We start from the raw sequence: 23889 nt of genomic DNA on the forward strand, positions 1-23889 counted from the left end.
CGCCCACATGTTGCGCGGACTGTTAGAGACTTCTGTTCAGCACAACGCATGCAACTTCTTCCTTGGCCTGCTTATTCGCCGGATATGTCGCCTATTGAGCACGTGTGGGATATGGTTGGTCGGCGTCTCACTCGTGATCCGCGTCCTGCAGTTTCCAAAGACGAACTTTGGTTGCGCATACAAGCGATATGGAATTCTCTTCCTCAAGCAGATATTCAACATCTGTTTGACTCCATGCCACGTCGTATAGCAGCACTTATTGCAGCGCGTGGTGGCTGCACCAAATACTGATTTCGGACGCTTAATTTGTTTCTTTTGTTTTGAAAATTTCATCATTTATTTGTATCAGTACAAGTCGTTTCTGCATTAAATTTCATTTGATTCTGATGATTCTTTCATGGTGTTGCATTTTCTACAAACAGCAGTTTATATATATATCACAAAAAGAAATCGCATGTTAATCAGATTTAAAATGCAGTGTTATTGTACATATTTTAACTCATAAACAACAATATAAACTTTGCATACAAATATCCAAGCAAACGAACAGCAGACAGCTGTAGAAGAATTTCAAAAAAAAAGATTGCTATTTTAAAATATTTTAATGACTTAATTATAAGAAAAAAAAATATGAACATTTCATTCAATTAATCAGATTGCATACTGCTTTGAATAAATAGCAAACAATAAAATGTAACGTTACCCTAAACAGAGACGAGAAATATTCCGATTGTTCTCTCTTATTGCTAAGAAACTCTGGGAAGTGAGCTAGTTGACATGAAGTGTACTTAAGACAACCTCAAAATAAGCTTAGGTGTAAATAAAATGACTTCATGCAGCTCAATAAATACCTTACTCTCATTAGTTGAAATAAGGTAATTTTTTTATGTCTGATAAATACCTTTCTTGTTCTAAGCATCAGAAAAACATCAGCCAAGTTGATTTGAAGTGAATTTTAAACAAACTCAAAATGAGCTGGAGTGTAGGCAAAACAACCTCGTACACCTAAATTACAACCTTCACGAGATATAATTTTTATGGTTGTTTTCTCTGCAACCTCAAATATACTTCATATATACCTCAAAACAACCTCGATACCTCAAACGAACCTCAAATATGCCTTAAATTTTCGTAAGGGATCTTTAATAAATTTGTATGTCTGCCGGTCCTTATCGCTTTCCCCCTATTCCCTCGACCAACGTGCCATAGTGAGAATACTGAGCTCCGATTTGACCTTTTTTGGGATCTCCAAGACCTGATGATCAATCTGGCCAAGACTGATGGCGGCTTAGCTGCTTGATCCACATCTTCATTGCCCTGTATTCCTACATGTACTGCCTTGACCCAGTTCATACTAATTGATTTCTGCCGCAGTAATTTTGGTTACTCAATAAGATCTCATTTTAAGGTGGAATCAGAAAGGGTTTGCAGGTAAGAAAGCGAATCTGTGAATTTTGGAAAAATGCACATAAAATAGATTAAGAGGGTAATAGAAAAATTTTTGAGTATCAAATTCTGTTATTCCATAATATGACACATGTTGATACATTTTAACGGTGTTAAGTGAGTACTCATTCAAAACTAAAAGTACCCTTTTCTGTAAGGTAGCACCTAGCCTTTTTTTAGCCCTAGGGTGAACTACAATATATTAATTATTAACAAGATCAACGTAGAAAAATGATTTTTAAGCTCATAAAAAATGAAAAAATTGATAAAATGTTGATGAATTACGATAAAATATACATTTGATATAAATCATGCATCGATAAAATATACATTAGATATAAATCATGCATCGATGAAATATACTTTTGTAAGCATGATTCGTCTACCATTGAGGATATTACACGTCAGCACTGAGTTCGGTGTGAACCGAATTCGCATCCACAAGCCATAGCCGAGATTCTATAAATAAAACAATGAAAGCCTCTCCTAGGGGCACAGCAAGCTGCAAGGGGATTCTGTTATTGTCGAGAGTTTCATTTAGATAGGCTTAGAAATATTGATTTTTCGTAATTTAACAATTAGGCGAACTTGTCTAGTTAGTCGCTAAATCGTTAAATTGCGATGAACAGCTAATACTGTACATACTTGAAAGCAGTTTTTGACAATAATTCACAGAAATAAAAAATTAAGATAACTTAGATAAATAAAAGTACCCTATATTCAAAGATACACGCTGGAACCGTTCAAAATAGGAAAGCGTCCTTAGCTGCATACGATAACATATCCGGTTATGGTTTCTTAGGTATTTCTTAATACCTATGATGAGTCCTACTTCCTCAAGAAGTTTGTCACAAGATTTACGGGACACCCTGTATGTAAGGTATAAAAAATATAGTCAAAATTATTGAAACTATTAAGTGTTTTTTTTATAAAAACACGACACTCTTATTATTTTAAGATCACTATTTGACAGATTAGAATTATTCAGTTTATATTACAGGTAATAACAATGAGTTGTTAATTATTATCAATCTAAATATTGATTTTAATTCTTTTATACCACAATTTATGCAGATATTTTAAATTAAGTAAAATTAAGTAGTTGCTAGTAATTGTCTGATGTCTACCTATATAGTTTTCTTACTCTCAATATTTGTAGTAATTACTCATATGCAGGGAAGCAGAATATGACTGATCTCTACTAATAAAGTCTTTTATTCTCAATATTTGTTGTTCTTGCTCCTCTTATGCAGGGGAGCAGAGTATGTCTGATCTCTGCTTATAAAGTCTTTTATTGTCAATATTTGTTGTAATTATTCATATGTAGGTGAGCAGAATATGCCTGATCTTCACTTATAAAGATTTTTTATTCTCTACTTTAAATTTTTTTGTTGTTCTTACTCATAAAAAATTAAAATCTCATATAAAACTTATGTTGTATATAAAATTTATCTTATCTATACTCTCTGTTCAGTATTTTCTTCTTATTTACATTGATAAACAACTATTGCGCCTTGCATTTGGAGGTTGCACGATTTGTTAACTTAAATTACCATATTATAGATAAGAGGCATTGAATGTTACAGCTATTCACATGCTCTGAAATTCTAAGCATTCCAAATTCATTCAGATATTATTTGTTTCGTGGGAGTATAGGTTGCTGATTGGTGAATGTCTTATGCGTCGCAATAGACGGCCTTATTCGAAAGTTGAAAAGCAGTTTTATGCAATTCACTGTATATTTTAACAAATTATTTCAGAAAACTGGTCTTGCGCAAATTACGGTTTTGAAATATTTAATGCTTTTAATTGAAATGAAATAAAACATCATTCTAAGGTTATATATTTACTAATACTTAATTTAATCTTTTACTGCTCGTAATGATAGAATAATTTCCAATTAAGTTCATACATTGTTTATTCATAAATTGTAATTTGTTTTTCAAGAACATATTTTTTAAGTTATAATTAAATACTCTTAATTTATTTAATACATTATGTGATTTGTTTTAGGAATATTAGTTTTAGTATTTGATAAGAAATAAATTGCATAAACCTGAACAACTTTTTTTTTTAATGAAAGTACTAGGACTCAATTTTAATGGTTTGAGGGGAGACCTCCAACATGCTAACTTTTTAATTCAGTATACGAAATTATAAGTTACGAAAGTATACGAAATAAGTATACGAAATTATAAGTTACGAAAATTATAAGTTACGAAATTAGTCCAAAAAACGTACTTATAAAGAATAAACATTTTTCCGGACGGAATTAGATTCTTGACCTTGAAAATGTGAGGGAGGGGGCCACAATCTAGAAAATATGGTTCAAATCGTTTGGTAAAGAGAGTGGACGAAATTTTGGTTTCCTTAATGTTAGTTTTACTTATGTATAAAATGTAGTTAAATGTGTATAAAATATATTGTAATATAGTTCTCCTTTTAAATATATTTGAGCGAGGAAAACTTATATCCTATTGAGAGTATCGTGTTTTATTTTGTACAAGAGCTCCGATAACTTATTGGACACACACTATGAAACTATGATCAAGCATATAACCCCGTTTTCCAGGGCTGGGTTCTATATTAAAACAGCAACGGTAAGAATGCCGCGTATTTTTGGCCCCGGTCAGACGAATGGGTAGTTTTTCAATAGTTGGTTAATTGCTGTTTATAATAATTTCTTCAATTTAGGGCGTGTTGTTCTTTGCTCATTGATTAACCTTAATATTCAACCAAATTTTAGTCTGCTCTACAGCATAAGTTTCAGGGAAACTTAACTTTCAAACATGATAAGTTTCTAAATTTTAATTAAAGAATTGTTCTAAATTATAGCCCACTATAAAATGCACGAAAACTTGTTGGGAAACTGATATAAATATTTTCAATTTTTGATACTTGTTTGTGAAATGCAATTTTTCTTCTTTTTCAAACTGCTGGCATTCATCAAAAACAGTAAATATTTGGTTTTCTTTAGAAGGATTATTTATCTTTGGTTTCCCTCGCATATCAAGTGTGGGAACTTGTGGTCTTCCATGTTGTAAATCTGTCACGGTATTTTTTTTCTTATTCTTCTCAATAACAACAAATGCATTAAAAAATATTGAATCTGTCCGTAACCTTGTAAATTAGAACCCAATCCAAAAGACGATGAAACTCCTGGACCCAGTAGTGTGAGAAATGTGCTTTTTGATGAAACTTTTGATGGAGGACTAACCCGTAGTTGCGTTAAATGGAGAGGAAAACTAAGATGACCTCATATAGTTAGCCTGATGGCTCGGGATTTCTACCCTATGATCCGTCTATCACTGAGGATATTTAACGTCAGCTCGGTGCAAGCCGGATGCGGAATTCTTATCAACCAGTCATCACCGAGATTCGAGTCTGTCCGCTTCACCTTATTTGGAAGGCGAACATTCTATCCCATAAGCCATCACGGCTTTCAGATAAGTATAATCGTCATGTGAAGATTTTGTTACCGTAAGAGCATGTATTACTTTTGAATCATTTTTGTTTTAATAAATGACATGGGGGGGGGGGACGGATTTTGAGGGGCCGCTCAGCTGGCACTAGCAGGTGCGAACTTGCTCCACTCCTGAAGGAGACGAGACGGCGAAGACGAGTATGATTTTCTTCCTGAATACCCTTACGTTAGAAGGGAGGAGGTGGAGTTCTTAGTACCGCAATCTCTAATGAAATCAAAATGTTAATCTATTGAAAAGTCAGAAGAAGAAACTCATTCGGAAGTTCAAACTGTAAAAAAAAGTCCAACTATTTCTGCAAATGACTTTTCTTTTTTCTGAGATAAACATGACTATTATTTGAAAGGTTTTACTAAATTAAAGCATATTTTAAAAGCGTTAGAAAGAAAAATTAGAAACAATCACTCAACCAAAATTTCTTCGTCAATTCCAAAGTTATGGATGAATATCTAAAATCATAATGGACCCAAAATTGTAATAAAAGTCAGAAGATTATATCTCGATACTTTCAGTGGTATATTTCTTTCATACACAATATTTATATAAAGAATTTATTTATAAATTTCGTTTGAAAGACATGATAATGAAAGCAACATAATTATTTTAAGTTGAAATTCATATCCTTCTTCTGAAAAGCATATGAAAAGAGATCATATCGAATTTTTAAAGATAAGATATGAAAAAATATAGATAAATTTTAAAAAAAATGAAGTAAGTTTCAAAAAATATAATAGCTAGATACAAATCACAATGAGGTGAATAAAAATTACATTATTTTAGGCTCATTAAGTCATTAAAAGGCAAAACATGAAATTAAAAAAAAAACGGAATGAAGACAGGCAGGTGAGTTTACAGTGGTATTTGCGTCACAACTTGGGCAAGAGAAAATAAAATCTTACGAGCTGAGAATTCTGAGATTTATTGACAAACCTGTTTCTCCTCACGAAAAATACAGTATTAAAAGCAGACAAGTCGAGGGGGTAAGTATTCAATTAAGCTTTTCCATAGACGAATATGACTTGGTTTACTAAACTTTCCCAACGTTTCTGCTAGCTTTATGCATTCACGGCAAGATTGCTTTGGGACAAGGTGCTCCTTGGGAAAGTGCAGCGAAGGCTGATGCATTCGTTAATGCTTTCATGAGTAGTGCTGGTCAAAGTGGAGTTTTTTTCAGCAAATAAATGGATAAATTGAGTTCCAACGGATACCTAATGATGAGTGCCATGGGCAATATGAAAGGAAAGGCAACGTCCCATTAATTACAAGCTTTGAATACGGCTTTCACATCAGCTGTGGCTGAAGTTGCCATATATGACGTAAGAGGGCAGAACATTGCAGCGATTACTGATGCCATAGCTAACGCTTTAAATTCCGCATTTTACTGGTGGTGGTAACCTTGCTTTTGTTAAAGAAATCCGCACTTTATTTAATATGTTTGCTTAAGCATCTGAAAATAGTATTTTGGGAACTGCAGGGGCATTTACATCAGCAGCTGTATAATGATGGATATGGACAAGGTGGATATTAACAAGGAGGAGAAGGATCTGGCGCAGCAGCAGCTGGAGCAGGTGGTGCAGGAGATCAATGAGGATATGGACAAGGAGGAGAAGGATCTGGAGCAGCAGCTAGAGCAGATGATCAAGGAGGATATGAACAAAGGGGGTATGGACAAGGTGGATATGGACAAGGAGGAGAAGGATCTGGCGCAACAGCCGTCACCGCAGCAGCAGCACCTGGAGCGGGTGGTGCAGGAGGTCAAGGAGGATATAGACAAGGAGGAGAAGGATCTGGCGCAACAGCCACCGCCGCAGCAGTAGCACCTGGAGCAAGTGGTGCAGGTGGTCAAGGAGGATATGGACAAGGAGGAGAAGGATCTGTTGCAACAGCCGTCACCGGAGCAGCAGCACCTAGAGCTGGTGGTGCAGGAGGTCAAGGAAGATATAGACGAGGAGGAGAAGGATCTGGCGCAACAGCCGTCATCGCAGCAGCAGCACCTGGAGCGAGTGGTGCAGGAGGTCAAGGAGGATATGGACAAGGTATATATGGACAAGGAGGAGAAGGATATGACGCAACAGCGGTTGCAGCAGCATCTGGAGCTGGTGCTGTAGGAGGTCAAGGAGGATATGGAGCTGGGTCATCAGTATCACCTGGAGCGAGTGGTGCAGGAGGTCAAGGAGGATATGGATAGGGTGGATATGGACAAGGAGGAGAAGGATATGATGCAACAGCGGTTGCAGCAGCACCAGGAATGGGTGGTGCAGAAGGTCAAGGAGTTTCTAACTAATACTGTGAAATATTTATGAAGTTTAAACAATAATTTAGATGGCTACATACACAAATACCAGTGATAAGATTAAAAATCTTCTAGTCAAATTCAGGAAGTCATGCAAACTTAAAAATTCTTCTCCTATCCTCAGTTAAAGAAATATCAGATTTTCTCATTAGTGAAAAAAAAAACATTCGTGACCTACCAATAAAGGATTAACTTTCTAGATGGACAACATTTTAATGTTTTTTGTGACTTAGCAAAGACAATGGAGCCATTATTTCTGAAACTTGAAAAAGTCCATTTTTTCTAAAATCGAGATTTTTAAGTTATAGCCTTGGGATGAACTTAAAGTTATTTACAAATGTTAATAAATTTAGATGCTTTCAATACTATAATAGGATTAAACTTAAAAATAGAAAAAAAAGGATTAAATGTTCATGCTTTACGATTAAATATACATTTGATATAAATCATGCATCGATAAAATATACATTAGATATAAATCATACGTCGATAAAATATACATTAGATATAAATCATGCATCGATAAAATATACATTAGATATAAATCATACGTCGATAACATATACATTAGATATAAGTCATGCATCGATAAAATATACATTTTTACCCATGTTTCGTCTGCCACTGAGGTCATTATACGTCAGCACTGAGGTAATTCTGAGCCGGGTACGGAATTTGTATCCACAAGTCATCGCCGGGATTCGAACTCGGGACACCTCATTGAAAAGTGAACGCTCCATCCCCTGAGCCACCCCGTCTCGATGATACTATTATTTTATTTAATAACCATAATTGATCAGAGGACCCAAAGTTTTGGTTTACGATAACTGATGTTCCACTCCGTAGCCTTGTAATTTTAAACCAAATCCAGAAGACAATAGAACTCTTGGACCAAGTAGTGGGAGAAATGTGCTTTCGTGGAGGACTTTTTGATTGAACTAACCTGCATTTTGTTTCATGGAGAAGAAAATCATGAAAGCCTCCTCTCCTAGGGGCACAGCAAGCTGCAAGAGGATTCTGTTATTGTCGAGAGTTTTATTGAAATAGGCTCAGAAATGTTGTTTTTTCGTACTTTAACAATTAGGCGAACTTGTCCAGTTAGTCACCAAATCATTAAATTACAATGAACAGCTGATACTGAACCTACTTAAAAGCAGTTTCTGAGAATAAATCATAGAAAATAAAAAATAACGATAACTTAGATAAATAAAAGTGCTCGATGTTCAAAGACACACGATAGAACAGTTCATAATAGGAATGCGCCCTTAGCGGCATACGATAACATTTCCGGTAATGGTTTCTTGGGTAATTCTTATTACATATGATGCGTCATACTTCCTCAAGAGGTTTGTTGCAGCATTTTCGGGACACCCTGTATGTAAGGTATACAAAATATAACCAAAATTATTGAAACTATTACTTGTTTTTTGTAAAAACATGCCACTCTTAATACTTTAAGATCACTATTGTTTGACAGATTAGAATTATTCAGTTTATATTACAGGTAATAACAATGATTTGTTAATTATTATAAATCTAAATATTTATTTTAATTATTTTATACCACAATTTAGGCAGTTTTTTAAGATTAAGTATAATTAAGTAGTTGCTAGTAATAGACTGATGTCTACTTATATAGTTTTCTTATTCTCAATATTTGTAGTAGTTACTCATATGCAGGGGAGCAGAATATGTCTGATCTCTACTTATGAAGGCATTTATCCTCAATATTTATTGTTATTAATCATAATAGCAGAATATGTCTGATCTCTAGTTATAAAGTCTTTCATTCTCAATAATTGTAGTAATTACTCATATGCAGGGCAGCAGAATATGTCTGATTTCTACGTATAAAGTCTTTTAGTCTCAATATTTGCTGTAATTACTGATATGCAGGGTAGCAGTATATGTCTGATCTCTACTTATAAAGTCTTTTATTCTCAATATTTGTGATTATTCCTCATATGCACAAGAAGAGATCAGACATAATCTGCTACCCTACATATAAGTAATTACAACAAATATTGAGGATCAAAGACTTTATATGTAGAGATCAGACATATTCTGCTACCGTGCTATTTTTTAAGAGTTAGAAAGAAACATTAAAAATAATCATTAAACCAAAATTTCTTCGTCAGTTCCAAAGTTATGGGTGATTATCAAAAATATACAAAAATATTAATAGACGCAAAAATGTATTAAAAGTCAGAAGATTATATCTTGATAATTTCAATGGTAATTTTCCTTCACACATAATATTTGTATAAAGAATTTATATATTAATTTAGTTTAAAAAACAAAAGAATGAAAGCAGCATAATTATTTTAAGTTGAAATTCATATGCTTCTTTTGAAAAACCTATGAACAGAAATCATATCGAATTTTTAAAGATAAGGGATGAAAAAATATCAATAAAGGAAAAAAAATGAAGTAAGTTTCAAAAAATATCATAGCCAGATAGAAATCATACTTAGGTGAATAAAAAGTACATTATTTTAGATTCATTAAATCATTAAAGGCAAAACATGAACTTTTAAAAAAAAATGGAGCAAAGGCAGGCAGGTGTGTTTACAGTGGTATTTGCATCACAACTTGTTCAAGAGAAAAATCTTACGATCTGAAAATTCCTACATTTATTGACAAACCTGTTTCACTCACGAAAAATATAGTATAAAATAAAGACAAGTCGCGGGGGAAAGTAATCAAATAAGTTTTTCCACACACGAATATGACTTGGCTTACTAAACTTTCCCTAGCCTTTCTGCTAGCTTTATGCATTCACGGTAAGTTTGCTGTGGGATATGGAGGTGCAGTTAATCTTGCTAGTCTTTCAAACGTGTTTGGAAGTGTACTGTCTCAAATTAGAGCTAGTAACCCTGGAGCCTCTGATCCTGAAGTTATTCTGCGATCAACTCTGGAAGTCATGGAAGGTATTGTTCATATTCTTTCATCAGCTAGAACTGGAAACATCAACTATGATAATGCAACACAAACAACTGGAATAGTTAATAAATCTTTTCAAAATACATTTGCTTGATTTGTCAAAATTGTTCGCTTATAATTAATTTCCAATGCCATGCAGGTATTTCGCAAACCTAAATCTTTAAATAAAAGTTTACTTACGAAGTCTTTTGCATTATATTTTATTGTACTGTGTCTTTTTTTTTGTTGAAAAATGATATCAAATAACTTATAAAGCTGAAAAATGTGGGTAAACGCACACTTAAGTGAATGAAAGGTTGTAGAATTAATCTATGCTTTACTTTGTCTGTTGCGTGCTCAATTGTACTGATTTCACTCTCTGTTCTTCTATACAGCAAGGATACTTTATGACTTACTCAATAAGGTGAAGCATTAATAACTTATTGAAATGATCAGATTGTCTTTTTTAATTTATTTCTCAATAAAAATTAGTTATTTTTTGTTCATGGGCTAGAACTTTTAACAAGATGAACAATTGATGAATCCAGAAGTGAAACTTAATAAAAGTTATGCATTACATAATTCAACAACACCATTCTGTGGCTAAAATAATAAACCTTGAATAGTCAGATTAGTCGCAATAAAATAAATGTATTTTATAGCACCGTTCCTTAATCTTACAACTCACTTTAGGCCTTTAATACATTTCTAAAATTTAAAAATGATTTAGGAGGGGTTTAGTGAGAAAATCTGCAATCATATCTTTAGATATACAATATTCAATCTTAATTACATTATCATTTTCTGAATGTCTCAAATAAGGATGCTCTATATCAATATGTTATATACGAATTTCAGTTTCACCGGTTTTTGAGAGAAAAATATAAAGTTTATTACCCTCATGAAGTATTATGGGTAATGTTTGCTTCAGTCTGCGAATTTTCTCTTCTGTTGTGGGACCTGATAGATTCCAAAAAATATAATCAATAATGCGAAACTGATTCCTTGAAAGTTGTTTAATTACGAATCAGAAATTCTAACCAACAATTCATTATGCTTAGATGGGTGATTCTCACGAAACATGACAATTCGGACCAGAAAATTTCTTCAAATTTAAAGTCTTCAAGATATTCTAAAATTTTTTTTGTATACTTCTTTAACTACATTTATTAATATCTTATAGACAACAGTGTAGTTTATTGACATTTGCTCGAGAAAAAAAGTAAAATGGAAATTCAACAAATCTTGAATGCCAGGAAAATAACATATTACCGTAGAAGTTTAAAAAACAGTCATTTTAAGTTAATAGTAAGCAACTGAACTTAAGCCTTTATGTTAGATGAACCATAAATTGCTTAAAATAATTCTTTTTATCCACTGTAGAAAGAAACAAAAAAATTTTTGTCGCTGATATGTACAGAATAAAATTGTGTATAATAATCAATCATTAAATAAATAAATAACTTTGATTACATCCAAGCATATTACAATCATACATAAACTTGGTATTAGGTTAATATTTGCTTTCTCTCTTTACAGTATTAGCAGTTAAAAAGAATTTCTGGTAACACTTCAATGTCCTGGCATTCATAAGCCAGGAAAATGACAGCCAGGATAATGACAAATTCGCCATTTTATAGCATATAACTTTACTTTAATTTAATATTTTGGCCGAAAACGTTTATATTCAGCAGAAAACAACAGTATTTCTCAAAATAACTCAGATAAATCTATGTAGTTTTTGCTATTAATGATTTTTAGAAGCCAGGAAAATGACAGCATAAAAACCTACTCACCTTGAAAAATTTTTTGAAATAGATTTTGAGCCAGTAAATTGGTTCTTTATTCATGCAACAAGACATGTTCAGATAGGAGAGTATCTAATCAATCTATTAACATAAGATATTGATTCCTGGCGCTATCTATTTTGGTTATAAATCACTAAATAAAAGTAGCCAGGAAAATGACAGATTTTCATATGACAAAAAAATTATTGACAAAAAAAAAATTATTTTAAACGAAGTTTTAGTAAACAATACCCTCTGCATATATTCTAGAAATGCTTACATAGGGTAAGATGAAAAAAATTAGCTTTTGAAAAATGTATGGGAAGTTTTGAAGCTAGTTATTATTGGAAATATTGTTTGGGACGTGCTGGGAAAATGACATTTTGATATTCAATTAAATTTTTTAAGTATACAAAACAGTCAATGCTAGGGCAAAGTCATTTTAAAATGCTAACAGCAATGCTATTTATAAATTTAAAAAAAAAAAAAAAACAGTTCTTTTAGTATTATAGTATTAGATCTTGGAGCAAGGGACAGTGAATATCATGTTTCGTGAGAATCACCCAGATAGCGAGGTTTAAAACCTTTTCTATCTAAGCTAATAAAGTACTCATTTCAATTGATAATGCAAATTTAATTGCTCCTAAACTGTTTGAATCAAGTTATCTAACGATTTTAAAATTTTATTTAAATCCATTTTTGGTGCTTGTAGACTTGAAGAAGCGTTGAATAGGGGAGAAAGAAAGTATTGATAATATTATAGACGAATTATAATAGTTGATTAATTATAAATCACACATATAGTTTTTCAAATAACACTCACCCTGCAGTTCAAAGTGGGGCCAAGTTCTAGTTTAAATGCCTTCTCTGATCACATTAAAATAAACAAGATCTCAGTACCAACCTTTAATGGAAAAATCGACAACTGGATTAAAGATATGTTTGTAGCCAGTGTAATGATTAACAGCTCCATTTCAAATTCTATGAAATTACAATACCTTAAAGCGAGTTGCACTCTTGAATAGTAATACAATAAATTTTTATTTCGGATGCTTACTTTGAAATAGCATGAAAACCTTTGGAGGATAGATATTCAAATAAAGGAGAGCTTTTAATTGATTTATCAAAAAGATTTTGAATCTCCCAAATACTTGTGAAGCATCTACTGCCATCATACACTTAGTTGATGTTGCAAAAGATTGCACTCGTATTTTAGGCTTATTAAATTATAAAGTGACGCCCAGTGGCTGAGTGGTAGCGCTTCGCGTTGTCGTGCCACAGGTCCCTGGTTCGATCCTCGGGCCGGGCAAGGTTGACTCAGCCTATCATCCCTTCAGTGGGTCGATAAATGAGTACCAAGCATGCCTGGAAACTAAACACTGGGGGTTTCGCGTTCTGCTGACTACCTGACCAGAACATCTGCTCCTGCACCCCAGAGCCCAAGGTCAAGAAAACTGAGATGGGCACAATAGGCCTTGGCCCTCTATGGGCTGTCGCGCTGCTGAGTTTTTAAATTATAAAGTAGAATATCTATCTGAAATTAAGATAGTGTTTTTAATCATTGAAAAATCAGATCTTTCAACTCATTATTGGTTTGAAGATCGAAAATACCCCACCCCACCCGATTTTTAGTTATTCGGGAACAGACTCGTCGCTACGAAAGATCTCTCTCTCAGGAGAGGTGAGGCAGGTTTATACCGGTTTATAAAAACATAAAGTTTACATGAGTGGTTGGTAACAAATTGGGTCCACAAAAGATTTACACAAAACAATTATTGGTTAAAGTAAAAGTTGGTTAAAGTAAAAGATGATCAATCTGACCGAGATTGATGTCAGATTAGCTGCTTAATCCACTTCCTCATCGTCCTATATTCCTACATATGCCTTGATCCAGTTCATACTACTAATTGATTTTTGCAGCAGTAATTTTCTTTTTCTTGCTCAATAAGATCTGATTTTAAGGTGAGGGTCAGACAGGGCATGCAAGTAGAAAAGCTAATCTGTGAGTAAGTTATTGGTGGGAAAAAGAACTCAAAGATTCTGACGAGTTTGGTACTTTGGCGTAGCTTCTTTCCTTATTGCAATATCACTTCAAAATAGTAAAAATAACAAAGTTAAAAATCAAATAATTATCCATTATTATTTTTCTTGTTTACCTTCTTTGGATATGCATAGAGATTGTCTTTTAGCATTTTTTTGATGAAAATAATAATCAAAAATTCAAATTTTTCTGTTGTTTTTTTTTTAAATTTAAGAGAATTTAAGAAAGAGAATTTTTGAAAAATGCGCATAAAGTAGCGTAAGAGGGTAATTGAAAAATTGTTGAGCATCAAATTCAGTTATTACATAATATGACACATTTTGATGCATTTTAACGGTGTTAAGTGGGTACTCATTTAAAACTAAAAGTACCCTTTTCTGTAAGGTAGCACCTAGCCTTATTTTAGCCCTAGGGTGAACTATAATGTACTAATTATTAACAAGATCAACGTAGAAAAATGATTTTTAAGCTTATAAAAAATGAAAAAATTGATAAAATGTTCATACATTACAATAAAATATACATTAGATATAAATCATGCATCGATAAAATATACATTAGATATAAGTCATACATCGATAAAATATACATTAGACATAAATCATGAATCGATAAAATATGCATTTGATATAAATCATGCATTGATAAAATACACATTAGATATAAATCATGCATCGATAAAATGTACATTTTTACCCATGTTTTGTCTGCCATTGAGGATATTATACGCCAGCACTGAGGTCGGTCCGAGCCGGGTGCGGAATTCGTACCCTTTTCTGTAAGGTAGCACCTAGCCTTTTTTTAGCCCTAGGGTGAACTATAATGTACTAATTATTAACAAGATCAACGCAGAAAAATGATTTTTAAGCTTATGAAAAATAAAAATAAATCGATGAAATGTTCATACGTCAAGATAAAATATACATTTGATTTAAATCCTACATCGATTTATGTTTATAAGTTTCTTTGAGTTTCATAATTAAATTTCGATAAAGTTGTCATGATATCTCAATTAATTTTATTCAAATTTTTAAAAAAAACAATATTAAATTGGATTAGCATCAGGCACTAGTTGGAAATTTGAGCACGATAACTTATTAGGAAGGGATCGAAAAATTGAATATTATTTTTTGTCATATTGATTATGTTTGCCGATAAGGCTAGATTTCATGATGATCCAAAGAAATTTCTGAATTTATTTCTAAAATGCACTAATGCTCAAAGAAAAAGCTTCATAGTTTAGTTTAAGAAACATAAATTTCATAGGTATAAAATTTCCAAAATTTCTGTTGAAAATAAGACTACTACTAATCTGAACTTGTAGCTATCTATAGTTTTCAATACATATCCATTCTAAGAAGGATGTAAATTCTATTTTTGTAAAGTCTAATATTGTATCAATATAGCCAAAGCAAAATATATCAATACAATAGTATGAGGAGCACTCAAAAAAATTTAGAAACAATTTACAACAAATAAAATAAAACACATTAAGTAAAAATATGACGTAAAAACAGAAAATAAAATATAAAGAAAAAAAAAAAAAAAAAAAAAAAAAAAAAAAAAAAAAACAGAATAAAACATAAAACCAAATCTACCAAGAAAGTAGGGAATTCAAATGTACTTGCATGAACGAGAAATTTTTCAAGAATGATTTAAAATATTTTCGTAGCAAGATTGCCTGATTACAAAATATGAAAACAGAAGCGCAAAATGAGGTAAAAGCGTAAATAGAGGGATTTGTTTTATAGTGCGTTCTTAGTGCAGTACAGAAGAGCGTTGGATTTGTTAGTAACCAAGAATGGGCCCAAAAATGGATGAGAGCTAGGTAATATTATGCTGAATAATTTAAAGAAGTTGACAATTAATAATTTTTGAAAATTAATAATTTTAGAACATTAACTTTTATTTAAGGAAAAAAAAATAGAAAAGCGAAAGAAATATGAATTACCTGTTAGCACATAGTTTTAACCTATTGTTTTTCTTCATTTTCTTTGTCTTTTTTTTCTTTTTGTCCTCTTTGTACTTATCTCGTATCAACCAGCCGTCAATGGGATTCAAACTGGGCTCACCTCATGGGGAGGCGTGTGCTCTATCCCCTGAGCCACCACAGCTCTGCACTAATTAATTAGCATATTTGAAGTCACCCCTTCGATCCACGCAGATTGATATCGTGAAGATCCGATCATTAGATCAAGCTATTCAGATTGGTCAGCTTTTTTTTTTCTTCACACTCTACAATTTGTTAATCTGTGAAATTAATAATGGAAATAAAACGTTTGTGGTATGATCGTATTTGAATAATCCTTGTCACATTTTACTTAAATTATACATTGAAATGACATCATTTAAATTTAGAAACGTTTTAAGCTATGCTTACCAAAAGTATGACCAAGAAAGTTTGAAGTTTTGAAAATTTTATTTTCCAACGATAGAAAGTCCATCACGTAATACAATACTCAAATCCTTTAGTCAAAAATTATGCCCAAATATGTGATTTGACTAAATATATAATCAGAAGCACCATCCTAAAATGCTGATTGAACACTTTTCCCCGAAAACCGCCAAATGGCAAATGAGTAGTAACCAGAAGGAATTAGAACTCATGAAATTAAAAGCATGTATAAAATCGACTGAATTTCATGAGGGAGGTAAAGCTCATGAAACACCTAACCAATGGCTTGGTTTTGGTAATGTGGTCAGACAAGCTCTAGTACTAGGGGGTTTTAAGCGACCACTGCGAGGATCTAACCTCAGTCCTTCTGGGGGAAGGTTGGGGATCGACCTCCAATATGTATATACAGTAAAACCTTGCTACAACAATATTTTTGGTACCAAATAAATATATAAATGTAGAGGGCCTGCATACTTTGGGGACACAATAAGATTTTTTTTAAAATTTTACTGTTATATATGAATTAACTACAAATGTAGTTAATAGCCTGGTCGGCAGGGCGCTGGGTCCATGTCCGAGAGTTCGTGGGTTCGAACCCAGCAGGCCGAAGACTCCCCGTGTAGTAAAGTGACTGATGCACGTTAAATTTGTCAAGTCGCAAAAAGTCCTCCATGTTCCCATAGCAATTCAATACCTCTGGGGGTACTGGATTGGAATTCGATCGTTCTCTGATTCAGGTCAAAATTACGATCTGAGGATGAATGAATGAATGCATGAATGGGTCCGCCCTATAAACGCGTGTGACGAATGGAGTGGCAGAAGTCGAATTCTTGGTCATAGATGGCGCCAATGGAAAACAAGAACAATCGCACCCCCTCTTCCTAATCATGCATACGTCAACAACTATAAATGTATATATTAATTGGCAGATAGGTTTAATTATCGTTAAATATTAAAAACAATTTAAATAAATTAAGATCGCAAATATACCTGAAAACCGTTTTTATTGAAAATAATCCGATATTTTTGTTTTTTTATTCCTTCTTCTGACTGTTAAGTCAATCAATTGATGTGATGCTTGTGGTCATTTGTGACTCATGATCAGCTTTTAACATGAAGGTAATGAAATCAGATAGGAATGTGACTTCTTAAGGGATAAGGGAGGCAATCCTAAGAATGGAAACTCTTGAGCAGTGAGTCTTCTCTTGTTAGAAAAGATGGGAAAAAATGGCAAAAGATTATAAAATAAGATTTTTTTTACATTATTTTAAAACCAATTATAAATGGAGAAAATAAGGTTGAAATTTGGAAAAAAAGCTTTTTACAGGGGTTTTATCATAATATTGAGAGGAGCATAACATTAATTCATATGAAGATTCGTCGAGACTACTAAACATTATCGTAATAGAGGGAATCATTATTGTATCGGATATCGTAGTAGCGAGAGTTCACTGTATTAATATATATATANAGTTCGAAATGAAGATAAAAAAAAAGGAAAAAAAAAACAGACATAGGAAAAAAAAGGGGGGGGGAAGAAAAATAATAATAAAAAAAAATAAAAAACATCTGGGGGAGGAAAAAAAAGTAAAAATAACACGTAAAAACAGAAAATAAAAGGAAAAAACAGAATAAAACGAAATCTATAAAGCGTGTAGCGAATTCAAGTGTACTTACATGAACGAGAAATTTCTCAAGAATGATTTAAAAAATATTTTCGTAACAAGATGGCCAGATTGCAAAATATGAAAACAAAAGCGCAAATTGAGCGTAACTAGAGGAGTTTTGTTTTAAAGTGCCGTTCTTACTGCATTACGCTTAATTTGCGCTTTTGTTTTCAGATTTTGCAATCTTGTTACGAAAATATTTTTTAAATCATTCTTGAAAAATTTCCCGTTCATGTAAGTACACTTGAATTTTCATTTATTACATTATCATTACATTTGAATTTGAATACTTATCAATTGAGATGACAAATCATGCATATTCGTCTTGTTTTCAATTATTATAATGTTAGTTATTTAATAATTAATAAAAAAATGCACCCTGGGGTGACTTTGTGCAAATTTTTTTTCAGAGAAAAACATGCCAAGAATTTATAAAAGAAAGCCTAGGGCAAGAAATTACTGTGATTACACCAAAGAAGCGTTAGAAAAATGTTTGGCAAAAGTAAAAAATTATTTTATCCGTTTTGAAAGCATCAAAAAAGCTCGGAATTCACCGAAACACGATTTCGAACAAAATTCATGCGAAGCATTTGAAATCTCACTGTGACTTTTATTTTTCATTTTCATATTGTTATTTTTCATTTCAATTTCCATATGTTTATTGTTAAAGACATTTTCATTGATACTAAGTTATTAAGTTAATGTTATTCTCACCAATAGCTTGTTTTAATTTTAACGAGTACCTAGGAGGAAATTATCACATCAGTTTACAAATTACCTAGGTAATTAAAGAAACAATTCTTTTGGCACTTTAAAAGTTATCATCCTAGTTAATTTCCTCATTAACATATCTGCAGAATAAGTGATTTCTAAACGCGGTAGAACATATAACATAAAAAACAGGTAGCATAAGAATAATAACATAAAAAAATCTTATCCAGAATTAATAATCACCTGTTGTATATAAAATTCATCTTATCATCTATACTCTTTGTTCAGTGTTTTCTTCTTGTTTACAATGATAAAAAACTATTGAGCCTTACGTTTAGAGGTTGCACGATTTGTTAGCTTAAATTACCTTATTATACATAAATCATTGAATATTACAGCTATTCACTCAATTCCAATCTTTCGAATTTCATGCAGTTATTTCTTGTTTCGTGGGAATGTGGTATAATCTAACGTCGAATATATGACGCCCATGTCGTGACCATGAGCATGAAAAGCGTGTTGTTCTTTGCTCATTGATTATCCTTAAAATTCAACCAAATTTCAGTCCACTCAACAGAACAAGTTTCAAGGGAAACTTAATTTTTAAACGTGATAAGTTTCTTAATTTTCATTGTTGTTTTGAATTATAATTTGATATCTATGTAGTTGGGAAAGTAATATAAATATCTTCAATTTTTGAAACTTGTTTGTGAAATGCAACTTTTCTTCTCCTTCAAACTGCTGGCATTTATCATAAACAGTACATTTTTAGTTTTCTTTAGAAATATCACGGGCTTACTTATCTTTAATTTCCCTAGCAGATCAAGTGTTGGAACTTGTGATCTTCCGTGTTGTAAATCTGTCACGGTGTTTTTTTTCTTCTTCTCAATAACAACAAATGTATGGTATGACAGAAGTCGAATTTTTGGCCATAGGTGGCGCCACTGGAAAACACGAAGAATTGCACCCATCTGCCTTGACAGGCATACGAAAGAGAGGGATCATTAACCTGCTTATATTATAAAAGTCTTTTGAACTACTATTGACAAACACACGACCTTCCAAAAATGTTATTATTGTTTTTGATTTTTGAACTTCAGATAAGTATATTTTATTTTATGATTTATAGCCGTCGATGAATAGTCGACCCAGTTTCTGGGTTTACGACTATAAATGTTCAACTCCGTTACCTTGTAATTTAGAACCCAATCCAGAAGACAAGGGAACTCCTGGACCAAGTAGTGTGAGAAATGTGCTTTCGTGGAGCACTTTTTGGCGGAACTAACCCGCATTTGCGTTAAATGGAGAGGAAAACTAAGAAAACCTCCCATAGTCAGACTGATGGCTAGGGGGTCCCGCAGTGGACTGATCGTTAAGACACGGTTCCCAGCAGATCAACGAAGTCAAGCATCACTGGCTGCGGTCAGAGTGCGGGTGGGTGACCACTTGGATCAGTCTGCGTAGGGATCGAGGGTGTGTGGTATTGGTCCTCGTTAAACTGTGCTACCGTAAAGTGCTCGACGCCGCGCGCAGGTCGTCGGGGTACCGAGGCGGGGGTGCCATCCCCTCCGCAGAGGATCAAAATTGTGATGGCATGTCTTCGGATCATCCTCCGGGATGTTTCCCAGACCGTCGCCAATAGCCCATTGTGCAGCACTAGTGCGACGTAAATTAACAACAACAACAACTGATGGCTAGGAGATTCTACTCTATGATCCGTCTATTACTGAGGATAGTTAACATCACTGTGGCCGGTGCAAGCCAGATGCAGAATTGTTATCGACCAGTCATCACCGAGATTCGAGCTCGTTTTACCTTATTGGAAGGTGAACACTCTATCCCCTGAGCCACCACGGCTCTGTATAATCGTCACGTGAAGAATTTTTTTTTACCGTAAGAGCATGTATTACTTTGTATCTCGTTTGTTTTAATAAATGCCACCGGTTTTTGCCGGGCCGCTCAGTTGGTGCGAACTTGCACCTCTTCTCCTGAAGTAGAAACCTACCTCGACGACGAGTCTGATTTTTTACAGAATACCCTTACATTAGAGGAAAAGGGGCGGTTTTCTTAGTTTCTCTAATGTAATCAAAATGTTAATCTATTGAAAAGTTAAAAAACAAATCGGATTAAAAAGAGTAGTAGTAGTTAATTTACTTCGCATTAGAGCTGCACAATGGGCTATTGGCGACGGTCTGGGAATCATCCCTGAGGATGATCCGAAGACAAGCCATCACAATTTTGATCCTCTGCAGAGGGGATGGTACCCCTGCTTCGGTAGACCAACGACCTGCACGCGAAGTCGAGCACTTTACGGTAGAACAGTTTAATTAGGACCGATACCGCATATCCTCGGTCCCTACGCAGACTAATCCAAGTGGTCACCCGTCCGCACCATGACTGCAGCCAGTGATGCTTGACTTCGGTGATCTGCTGGGAACCGTGTCTTAACGATCAGTCCACTTCAATAAAAATGCACGGACAACAATGGAAATCAGCTATACCATCACTTAAAACAAAATAAAAATCGCAACAGGGTTTAGCTCAGTGTTTCCCAACCTTTTTTGCGCCATGCCCCACCTAAGTTATTCTAAAATTCTTTTGCCCCCCTATGTAATATATACATAATTTTTAATATTAAAAAACTGAATTGTTCACTTAAGAAACTTAAATGATAGATTTTAGGAAGAAATCACTAGGAAATTGTTAACGAAACACGGTAAGTAAATTTTCAAAACATATAATGAAAAACTACAATTCAAATAGTTTTAATAAAGATTTTTCTATAATAATTTAATATTTTAGTTTAGTGAGATCCTTGCTGCACAGAGATTTTATGTTGGGTTCCAATTTGGTTAGCTTCAGTCTCAAGTATTCCCGTTGTGTTATATCCAGACGATTTCTTTTTTTAGCAGTAAATCATTTACAGCACTAAATCCAAATTCAGCTAAATATGAAGATGGAAACGGTAGCAATAGTTTTCTTGCACATTTGGTTGAATTTGGGTATTTGATTTCTGTTTCCTCACAAAGCCATGCCATCATTCCCTTTATATTAAATAAAGTTTTAACTGACTTAACATTTTGCATTTCTGCGAGTTCTTCTTGATACTGCATATTTGATATATCAGACAAATCCACTAACTTTGGCTGCATCATCCATGTTGGAAAATTAATTTGTTTTAAACCATAGATTCTTTCTTTTAATCAGCCGATAAAATTTTCAGATGACCGACAATAGCAAGTAAAGCGGTATTATTTACTTCACATTTTTGGAGCCAATGAAACTGTTATAAGTTTTTGTTGTTAATATATATCTGACATAACTCAATAAGGGTAATGAAACCAAATATCTTCGCTTTTGCATCAACACGAGTTTTTTTTGTTCCCTGAAGATGCTAATTACTTAGATGAAAATTACTTAGAATATCAAACAGTTCCATAAATCTTTTCAAGCAGTTCCCTTTAGAGAGCCATCTTACTTCAGTGTGAATTAAAAGTCTCACATCGTCTGCATTTTGTTCTTCACAAAATAGCTTGAAGAGAAGTTCATATTTGGCATTAGCTTTAATATCATTGATGCACTTTATTACTGAATATAGTACTTCATTTAGAACAGGCAAAATCTTTCTAGCTACCAAGTTTTCCCTATGAATAACACAATGCGCGAGAATCATTTCTGGATTCTCATCTTTCATAAATTCTTAACAGCACCATCTGCAGCACAAGATGTTATGTATTTATTGGTATATTATTGACATCTATGTACTTTTTTAGCTTATTATATCGTTGGGGGTTGTAGTGCTTTCTAATCTTTCACAGAACAACATTTCTTCAGCAAAATTCCCTTTATCAATATATCTTACGTAAGTTATCAATACTGCCACACTGTCTATCAAAGTTGATTCATCCATTTGCACTGAGAATTTTCTTGTTTTCATCTTTTCAACATGTTGTTTTTCAATATCTCCACTCATTTCGTCTATTCTTCTGCTAACAGTATTGCTACTGAGTGGCATAACTTTTACAGCTTTGTCATCTTTTTCAAGAACCGCTTTAATAGATGCTGATATTGACGATTTCTTTAAATTCTCTCCTGTAGTATGATTTTCTCCGGATTTAGCGATTAATAAAAAAATTTGATAACTAGCCTCAAGAATACGATTATGAGTTGAAGTGTGAGCAGTAAATAGAGACTTTACTGTTGTCCTCTTTTCAAAATTTTTCTTTAAAGTATGAAAGTCCACGTAGAGTCTGCTGCACGGAGGTTAACTTGACGACGCCAAAAACCCAGTTGATATTCTGGTCTAGTCAAAAGATTTTATAATATTTATTGGCTGCAATTATTTAAGAATTTGATCTTTTCTTTCAATTTTGGCACCGAAATCTAGCATTGCATTTAAATGGCCAAGATCAAAAGGATTAAACTCGTGTCGAGTCCATTTTCGAATTGCCCCTTTTAACAATCAAATTGCCCCCCAGTGGGGCGTGGGCCCCACGTTGGGAAACACTGGTTTAGCTGGTGAATTTAGTTGTAATATTTCAGTAGGCATCATTATTGAAAGTTATTACCTTTTCACACACATGCATTCTCAATTTTGATTGCCTGTTTTGTGCGTTAGTAACCGCATTCTGTGATTGGCTATGTGAGAGAGAGAGAGAGAGAGAGAGAGAGAGAGAGAGAGGGTCAGGGAATTTCAAGTTTAATGTTCGCATTCACTTTTTCTGAAAACAACTTGCGCGGCTTTTAAAACGTGTTGTTTGGTTGAGATAAGTTTGAAATGGCTTATTTCTGCTGCATTGACAAATGCTGAACCAATTTTAATTTGCATCAATTTTAATAACTAGTTTTAAATAGATGTTGAAATGATTCAAATGGAGTATATATGGAGTGCAAGGCTCAGCAATATTTCCATAACTGGATCACTGTAAACAACTCTCAAAATAGAAGAATTTTTGGAGTTTTAACTTAATGTATGGCAAAACAAAAATATATGCTAAAAACCTTTTGTTCATTTTTAATTAATCTATACTGAATTACATTCTTTTAACATGCATGATGAAATGTTTCTTTTACATTTACTTAAAACCCAAATTTTTTGCTTGAGATTGAAGCCCCCATTTATAAAGTTAAATCATTCTACAGAAT

The 23889-nt window shown here is 33.3% G+C and overlaps 1 protein-coding gene across 1 annotated transcript; it reads left to right on the top strand.

The window, feature by feature from the left end:
* Positions 1 to 2267: 2267 nt before the first annotated feature.
* LOC139426901 (spidroin-1-like) lies at positions 2268 to 7116 on the top strand. The gene is made up of 2 exons (XM_071187037.1): positions 2268 to 2289; positions 6530 to 7116. The coding sequence occupies exons 1-2, from the start codon at positions 2268 to 2270 to the stop codon at positions 7114 to 7116; spliced, it is 609 nt and encodes a 202-aa protein (XP_071043138.1).
* Positions 7117 to 23889: the final 16773 nt, after the last annotated feature.

Source organism: Parasteatoda tepidariorum, chromosome 10 (assembly GCF_043381705.1).
Source record: "Parasteatoda tepidariorum isolate YZ-2023 chromosome 10, CAS_Ptep_4.0, whole genome shotgun sequence".
Lineage (NCBI taxonomy): Eukaryota > Metazoa > Arthropoda > Arachnida > Araneae > Theridiidae > Parasteatoda > Parasteatoda tepidariorum.

What these genes read in the sequence shown, in the direction of transcription:
- LOC139426901 (XM_071187037.1), top strand. Translation starts at nt 2,268, where the DNA reads ATGAGTCCTACTTCCTCAAGAA. An exon ending in GAGTCCTACTTCCTCAAGAA is followed by an intron (nt 2,290 to 6,529) that starts GTTTGTCACAAG and finishes GATATGGACAAG; the next exon opens with GAGGAGAAGGATCTGGAGCA.